General features: G+C 61.2%; 1 protein-coding gene across 3 annotated transcripts in view; it reads left to right on the forward strand.

Annotated features, from left to right (window-relative positions):
• CSNK1G2 (casein kinase 1 gamma 2) overlaps positions 1–3,458 on the forward strand; it is a 46,196-nt gene extending 42,738 nt beyond the window's left edge. For 2 of the 3 annotated variants that reach the window (XM_072845220.1, XM_072845219.1), the window contains exons 11-12: positions 2,225–2,331; positions 2,905–3,458. In XM_072845220.1, coding sequence (XP_072701321.1) covers positions 2,225–2,331; positions 2,905–2,959 — 162 coding nt within the window. In that variant the 3' untranslated portion in view covers positions 2,960–3,458. Of the gene's footprint in view, positions 1–358; positions 464–2,224; positions 2,332–2,904 lie in introns of all 3 variants that reach the window. The other variant, XM_072845221.1, reaches the window with a different exon arrangement.
• The last annotated feature ends 5,113 nt before the right edge of the window (positions 3,459–8,571 follow it).

Raw genomic sequence — 8,571 nt, forward strand, 5'->3', positions numbered from 1 at the left:
AGGGCAGTGTGTCCTCAGCTGCCCGGAGAGGACGTGCCTGGTGCCGGGGAAGAGCCCAGCTCCATTGCTGGGGGGTGCGTGTGTGCATATGTACGTGGCAGGGAGGATGCGGACCCACGGTGTCACCGCAGGGACTGCTCTGGGGAGCCACCGGGATGGTGCTGCGTGAGTGCCCTCCGCAATCACAAACTCGAGCTGCTCTGGTCATGTTTTTGCTTTTGCATGTCTTATTTTCTCGACTCCCTTTGCCACTCTTCTCCCTGCCCCTTTCCTCCACCTCTCCCTTCTCTTCCCCATTCTTCCTCTTTTCTTTTCTTTTGTTTCTTTTCATTCTATTCCTCCTGCCTGTCGCGAGCAGCCGCCCGAGGGGACGGAGTTGTGGGATCCTCAGGCCAGTGGGCAGCCTGCCGAGGAGCCTTTGGGAGCTCACCTGGCAGCCGGCAGGCTCGGGGGGTCCGTCCAGGTACACGCAACCACGCGCCGAGGGCAGGGGCGGGCGCGGGAGGGAGCAGAGCCAACCTGCGCCACGCGACCTGCCCACACATCTGGGCGCAAGCCGACGTGTGTCTGCCGGCCGTGCCAGGGGATCAGCCCCGCTCCCCCGCCCCAGGGCGGCATCAGGGCCCCGCGTGCCCAGGGTCTTGCCTAGGCTGCAACACGTGGACCCAGGGGCTGCGCTGCCTTGTCCCTGTGGTGCGTGATGCTCACGGCTCGCATACGAGGCTGGCATTGCTTCCCGGGGACTGCCGGGCTCTCGGTGCTGCTGGTTGGGACTCGGAGGGCAGTTAGAGATGGACGAAGCGCTGGGTCTGTGCCAGGCATCGGGCTCTGCCCCCAGTGCTGCTCGTCCCAGCAGTGCCAGACGACGTGGCCTTATTCCACATGGAGACTTCCCTGTGCCTCCTTGTTTGACTGGAGCGATGGCTTTGAGCCCTGCTTCTCATCCCTTTCCCTGGGCAGTCCTCAGCCTCGTCTCCCCGCCTCGGTCCTGCACTCGCGCCGTCAGCCACGTGCTCGCCGCCCTCACAGCCTTCTGCCCTCCGCTGCTCAGCCCCCCTCGGGCTGGTGGGGTCCAGCCCACGCGGATGGTGGGGCATCCATGGTGGGTGCCCGCCGGCCGGGCCTGCGCTGCTTCCTCCGTCTCTGCTTCTGTCCCCACCACTGCTGCTCGTTCTGCTGCTCCATGGTGAATCTCTGCTGGTGCTCGGTCCCGGGCTTGCGTCTGGCTCCTGCCGCTGCCGTTGCAGGGCTGGGGCAGGCCATGAGGCCAGCTCACGCTCTGTCCTGCTCCTCCTGTACCATGTCCCCTTCCTGCCACAGCAGCTGCTCCCTGCTCTTGCTCTGCAAACCTCCCCCCGTCCTCAGCCTGCGCCCGGCACTGCAGGGGGATGTTGGTGACGCACAGGGCTTGTTTCGGGGGGCTGTAGCTTGACGTAGCCCGGCTGGCTGGGCACTGTGGCTGTCGGATGGCAGCTCCTCCACAAGTCTGGGTAAGGCTGAGCCTCCTTGCCAGGGACGAGCAGCTTGGCGATCCTTTGGCCTGTGCATCCCCAGGGAGCTCCTGGCTGGGAGCAGCGGGCGCAGGAGGGGGGGTCTCAGGCAAGTCCCAGCTGCCTATGCCAACCCCGTCCTTACTTCGGTGACTTGGATCTCCTCCCGGCCCTGGCACCGCACACGGCCCCGCTGCCCTGGCGAGCGGGCAGGAGCTCAGGGCACCTCGAGGCTGGCAGGAGCCCGCGGGGTGGGCGCTGGGCTGAATCCTGCAGGGCCTGGTGGTGTTGTGGCTTGGGGCTGGGGAGCAAGAGCTGTGTCCAGTTGCTCGGTCATGGCAAGGTCTCCTCAGAGCTAACAACAGCTTCATGGGGCTGTGTCTCCCGGGCACGTTGGAGCTGGTACCAGTAAGCCCCTCTCCTGGCGGGATGTGCAGGGGTTCCCTGGAGCCAGCCTCCTTGCAGAGACGCCGAGGGGATCAAACCCCTCCGTGCGATGGGGCTGCTTGGGACTGCTCAGCACCAAAGCCGAGCACCACTGTCTGGGCGAGGGCACCGTCCTGCTGCCCTGCGTGGGGACCTCGGTGCTCCCAGCTTGTGCAGGGCCGGGGGCGGCCGTGCCACCTCCTGGGGCTGCACCTCTCCGGGACGCAGCTGCCGCGGGGCAGGGTACGAGGCTAAGGACCGGCCCGTGCCCCGCGGGCTGCCCCGCGCTGACGCTCGCCTCTCCCCAGGTGATGAGCTCCACCAACGGAGAGCTGAACACGGACGACCCGACGGCAGGACATTCGAACGCCCCCATCACAGCCCCCACCGAGGTGGAGGTGACAGACGATACAAAGTAAGGACACAGCCCCACTGCCTCCCCCTTGCCAGGGCCGGGACAGACATGGGTTTTGGCAGCTGCCCTGCGATGGCTTGGCCAGTCCCCTCCAGGGAGGAACAGCCCAGCTCTAGAGCGAGTAACTACCGCTCCTTCCTGGGACCCCACGAGAGGTGTCCCTGCAGGGCCACCACCACCCCCAGCCCCTTCCCAGCTCACCCTGCCCAGCCCTGGGGCTCACGCATCCTCCCCAAAGCCAGCGCAGAGGGGCATGCATGGATCCGGGGCCATTCCCTCTCCGGGAGCCCTGGCCCTGGCTCCGGCCATTGGCATTTGCCGTGGCCGGCCTTGTGTGCTGTGGCCGGTGTCACTCGCCCTGGTTGGTGTCACTTGCTGTGGCCATCGCTGTGCTCCCAGTCCAGCCCCTGCCATGTACAGGAGGCACTTCCCGGAGCAGCTCTGCCCACGTGGGGCTCACCAAGATGCCGAGGGGTTTCTGTTCCTCCCCGCCCCGCATCTGCCCTGACCATGGGCCTGCTGAGCCCGTCTGTGTCCAGGCCCCGGGGCTGACGGGGTCCCCTCTGTCCCCAGGTGCTGCTGTTTCTTCAAGAGAAGGAAGAGGAAAACCACCAAGCGTCGCAAGTGAGCTGCCAGGCCGGGTGGAGCGGCGTGTGCGATGGCTCCTCTCCCTCTGGCCGTGGCTGGATCTTGACCTGCGGAGCCGGCGGCGGCGGCCCCTCAGTTTGGACGGGGACGGGGGGGGCCGAGCCGGACGGCCTCCCCCAGCACCCCACGTGCAGGCGGGGAGCGGGGCCTCCCCAAACTGCTTGTCCTTTCCTCCGCCACTCGCCCAGCGCGTGGCCGTTTACGCGAACCAAGCCCGACTTCGCTGAAGTTCCTGCGTCCGTCACAAAGAAAAAAAAAAAAAAAAAAGAAACCGAAACAAATCCACAGCGTCACTTGCTTTTGAGTCTATAACTAGTTTGAAAATGGGGATCAACTCTACAGACTCTGAACCGTCGCTGTCAGAAGAAGCAGAAGACAATTTCGAGAGCAGTGGGCTAAGGAGGATTTTTTTTTTTTTTTTTTTTTTTTCTGTTGCTTCTTTGTCTCTTAAGTTAATTTAAAGTGAGTCTCGGTGCAGAGTGCTGAGTCGTCAGTCTTTGACCGTCATCTTCAGTGTTACTGAGTTCTGCTCTTCCTTTAGGCCCTCCACCCCGCGTCCCCCCATTGGGTCCCCCCCTCTTCGTTAACGCCTTTGGTGACGAGCGGCGCGGTCTCCGGTACGGTGAGAAGTGCTGGGGTGTGCGCAGGGGTGGGGGGAGAGGAAATGTGTTTACAGTTCATTTTACGATGCACTTTCGCTAGCAATACAGGCGACGTTTGGGCCTGCCAGGAACAGGGCGGCGACTCCCGGGCTGGGGGATGCGGGGACGGGGACGGCCGGGCACCGGACTGCCCCGGCCACTGCCAGGGCCGCCTGGCCAAGACCAGAGGGACGCACAAAGGGAGGTGGCAGAGCACGGTAGAAGAGCAAAGCAGCCTCATCTCTGGCGCTGGGATGTCTTAGGGCTGGATGTGTTTCCGCCACAGCTTTAGGTCTATTTGCAGCAGCACAGAGGCAGCGCCGCGGCTGCAGGGCAGCGGTTTATCGACCTCTGGCTTTACAGATTGTTTGCCGCGTGTCTGAGCCCGCCGAGGGCCCCGGTGCCGCTTCCCGGGGCGGCAGCGGGCACAGGGTGGGCTGTGGCTGGGGTGGGTGGCACCGTGGGCAGGCACGGAGGCAGGCGGTGAGCGCGGCCGGGCAGCAAAGGGCGTCAGGGTGGTCCGGAGCTGCGGGCGTGGCATCCTCCCGCCCGATCCTCGGGCAGGAGGAAACTGGATTTTTTGCAACTTACACACAAACAGAAACACACGGACACAGAGAGAGACACACACCCCCACGCACACCCCCCCACACCCCCACTCCCCCGGTCCTCACCACCCCAGGGCACCGCAGCTTTCCCCCGTGACTGCACCCGTGCGCTGTTGTGTGTATTGATCATGACACATTTGGGGGGACACACACACACTTATCTTTACCAAAACCCTGTTGTTCTGCCCCAAGAGAGGGGCCGAGGCTGTGCTGAGCTTTTGCGGGGGGGCGGGGGTGGGGGAACGGGACCATCTGTGGCTGCTTCGAAACATTTGTCCAAACTGACCAGCTCTGGAGGCCCCAAATCACGGGAGGGGCCGCGCCAGCCTGGGGGGGTCACCCTGTCCTGCCTGGGCACCCATGGGCCATGGCTGCACGTGGGGGCCCTGGGGAGGGCACTGCGCCGTGGCCCCCCCTTCTCCTAAATTCGGGATTGACCCCGGCTTTGGCTTCTCCTGGGCTGCAGCGGGGCAGGAGGGGCCGCGGCAGCCAGGGCAGCCCCAGCCGCTGCTGCATCCCCCGCCCGCGGTGGGGGTGACGTGCAACGTTTGACCTTGTGTCCCCAACGAGGCAAACAAACAAAATTTTTAAAATCGCCTTAAATTTTCACTGGAAGCGGACCCTTCTCAGAGCATCGGCTCAGACCAAGCCAAGCGGAGGCCGAAGAGGAGCCGCCGAGGGGAAGGGACGCGGCCGCGGGCGTTTGCCCGTCTCCGTCTGCGCACCCTGTGCCGCCGGCAGCCGCGAGCGGGGCCGCGGGGGCAGCCGAGGACGGCAGCACGGCCCCGGGACTTACTGTCCTTCCAGCGAGGAGTCCAAATACTGAGACTGTACGTGAGGGCGTTTGTTCCATTGCGAGTTTAGTTACTGCTTTAAAACAAAGTGTACAGAAATGGCATTTAAGTTTCTCTGATGCTTCCTGGAAGCCATAGAATTTAGGGGCTTTTTTTTTTTAATAAAAACAATTAAAAAATAAAATTTAAAAAAAATCTTCAAAACCCTACGCTTTCTTCTGCGCTCGATTGCATGGCCCCGAGGGTGGGGACACTGACAAAGTGCTCCCTTGTCATCTGAGGCTCGACCAGCAGCGGGTTCCCCGTCCCCCGGGTGGGAGCTGCCTCAGCCCCTCCGTGGCCGTCCCCAGCAGACGGCCGGCTCCCCGGCCATGCGCTGCGGTGCGGAGCTAAAAATACGTCCCCTCATTTCTTTTTCACGTGAAGCAGCAGGAGGAAAGGCTGGGGGAGGTCAGGGGAGCAGCAGTGAGGCTGATGGCTCCGGGCACCTCCCTGCCCAGCCTGAGTCTCCCCAGGGCTCGAAGTGGGGGTTGCGTAGAGCCCGCGAGTGGGGCAGTCAGTGGGGCAGGGGGGCAGTTCCCACTGGAGCCCAGTGCTCCCGCACAAGCAGGGCTCTGCAAGGGGGCTCCAGCCTGAAGGACCACAGCCCTGGTGGGCCTCCCTGTGAGGAGGAGGAAGGACAGGACGGGCATTGTGCTCGAGCCAGGCAAGATCCGGCCACGGGACCTCGGGCCTCCTCGGGTGCAGCGCCGATACGTACGACGGGGGGGAGAGCAGAGGGGCAAGGCTGAGGTCCCCGCTGCTCCGGGCACTCCGGTGCCCCCGACAAAGTGCTCCAGCACAGGCTGGCAGCTCCCCACAGCCCAGCCCAGCCCAGGGCAGCCGCCTCAGCAGCCTCCGGCCCAGGGGACGGCATTCACCAGGCAGCTCGGACACGGCCCCGCTGCTCCCTCCAGGCAGCCGGTAAGAGCGGAGCCCCGGCTCCTCACCAAGGTGTGGAGCAGCGCGCCCGGGAGCTGCTGAAAGGTGCTTTGCTGGGGCAGAAGGGCAGGCAGAGCCCAGCCCTTGTCCCTGCTCCACCAGCCGCCGCTTGCAGCCCCTCCGCACGGGGAACCGCCTTCCAGTCCTGCCCGCACAGGGCAGGGGAAGAGCCCTTTACACCTCCCTCACACCAAGGTCCCCGCTTTCAAAGACCCAGACTGACCCCTGCAAAGGCCAGGACAGCTCTTTGTGCGTGTTTGTCAGAAACTCCAATCAAGGTTAAAAGAAATTCAGTCAAAGTGACAGGCTAAAGCTACCACAGATGCAGACGGGATAATGCCCTCTCAGCGCCCTCCTGCTCTTCTCCCCCAGAGAAACAGAGGTTCCCTAATAACCTCATTCCCCAGAGGGTCTGGGCTTCCCAAGCAGTGATCTGCCTTCCTCTCGGGACTCCCGGGGAGCCCGGCTCCTGCACGCACCGCAGAGGGGGAGGCCGGGGACCTCACACCCTTGGCTGGGGGAGAAGGGCCTGGAACCAGCTGGGCACAGGTTTTCCCCTCCACCGTTCCTTTGACACACCAGCAGCCGTCAGCTCTCTTCAAATCATGAAGAAACTTTTGTAAAGACAACCTGAATGTCTTTATTGATTTCCTATTTACAAATCACAAAGCTGGCCAAAAGCAGAGTGTGAACACTGAACGAGAGCATCGGATACATTCATCAATATAGCACTGGAGTCGAGACAGTCCCAGCTCTGCTCGGAAGGTGACGTGGTACAACAGAACGTCTCATACTTTTGGAAACAGGCATGTCCAACAACGAATTACATTCATCTATCTACAAAAGCCAGGATTGCATCAAACTGCATAAAAGCCGTAAGAACAGAAGTTGCTCAGGTGTAGTTCAGTTTGACTCCTCTCCCTCCCCGCCAGGACAAGCTACCAGACCTACCTTGTGGGGCGACAGCAGGAAGGGTGGATTTGGGAAGAGAATCTGCGTAACAAAATAGTAGTAAAAACAGATGCTTCCAGGGAAGAGCCAGCAAGGAGGCGCCTACCCCGGCTGAGCAAGGCCTGCCGTCGAGTCCTGCTCTTTCCGCAGCCAAGTGTGCAGCTTTGCTTCTTTCAAATTCCAATTATTTCCACGAGTGCCACCTATATACAGAAACGCCCCGAGGTGCCGTATCCACCGCAGACAGCCTACCCCGGGGAAGGCGCAGGCCCCGACGCGGTTCTCGGGCGCGCGTAGTGAAGTTCCCACAACCTTTGAGAAGAGGGGCAGAGGCGGGAGGCGAGAGCGGGCGCAGCTATGTACATCCCGACGGGCCGCCTCCCTCGCGGGAAGGAGCCTGCCCAGGCTGTTAATCCATCTCACAACACTTTGCATTGCACAGAGTCAGGTTCAATAACTAAGTCATGGACCCATCATTTTTTTTTTCTTTTTTTTTTTCTTTTTTTTTCTTTTTTTTCTTTTTTTTTTAGTACTGGCCATATTAAAAACATCCTACCTTGAAGCAGGCTTACAATATACACATCTTACAACGTCTTCCTAGAGAACGTAACACACTATTGACATCTCTAATAGCTACTGGTTAGGAGGTGCAGGGCGTTCCTGACAGTGTTACTGCTGCGCGGCTGATGAGGAGATACCCGGCCAGCCACAGACCCGACCGGAGGGAGCAAGAGGAGGAGAAGTCATTTCCCCAGTGAGCGAGCAGGCACCGAGCCATCCACACCAGCAAAGGATGACCAGGTTTTAACTTCTAGCAGCTAAATACGGTGGCAACTGCTGCCTGGCGAGTTACGATGGCTTCGTGTGCCTGGAGCAGAGGGGAACCTCAGCTCTGAGGCAGCACCACCCCTGCCAGCAAGTCCCACGCAGACTTCGGAAGGCTCTGGCCACGCTGCCAGGCAGTCTTTTAATTACAGCTTCCTCGGCAGAGGAGGGGGAGGAGATCGTAGTCTTCACCAGCGGGCAGCGACCGCGAGGCTGGTCAGGCAGCCACAAGTACAAGCCACCCACCTCCTCCCCGGCAGGACAGCGCCTTCCCTGCCCAGCTAAAGTTGTACCTGCTTATGGGGAAAAGCAACCGGCCCTGAACAGGTAAGAAGGGGGCCTCTTCCAGATTACCGAGCTCAACGGCCCAAAGCCAGGTGATATTTGTAAATACCGCATCTTCCTCCTGCACCCGTCCAAACAGGCAGACTGTGCAAACATACACAGGCAAAGAGAAAACCTTTGTTTTCCTAAACTGTTTCATAAATCCTCGTCCATCTGCTGCGTTATTAGGTAACAGGCAGTCGCACATCAAGCCTCTTCCTATTTCGCATCAGGGCAGCACGCTCTGAAGCGGCCCAGGGGTGGGTTAGCAATGCAACAAACAAAGAAAATGCATTGAAACGTGCATGGAAACAGCAGCGAGACACAGGAACAGGGGGGCCAGGTGAGGCAAGTTCCCTTGCTTGCTTCAACTGACAAACCCTGGCACTATCTGCAAAGGATTTGATTAGCACAGTAACGACTAGCACGGGTACCCTGCTGCCGAAGGCTGCACGGGGGTTACTGAGG

Source organism: Ciconia boyciana, chromosome 24 (genome assembly GCF_034638445.1).
Source record: "Ciconia boyciana chromosome 24, ASM3463844v1, whole genome shotgun sequence".
Lineage (NCBI taxonomy): Eukaryota > Metazoa > Chordata > Aves > Ciconiiformes > Ciconiidae > Ciconia > Ciconia boyciana.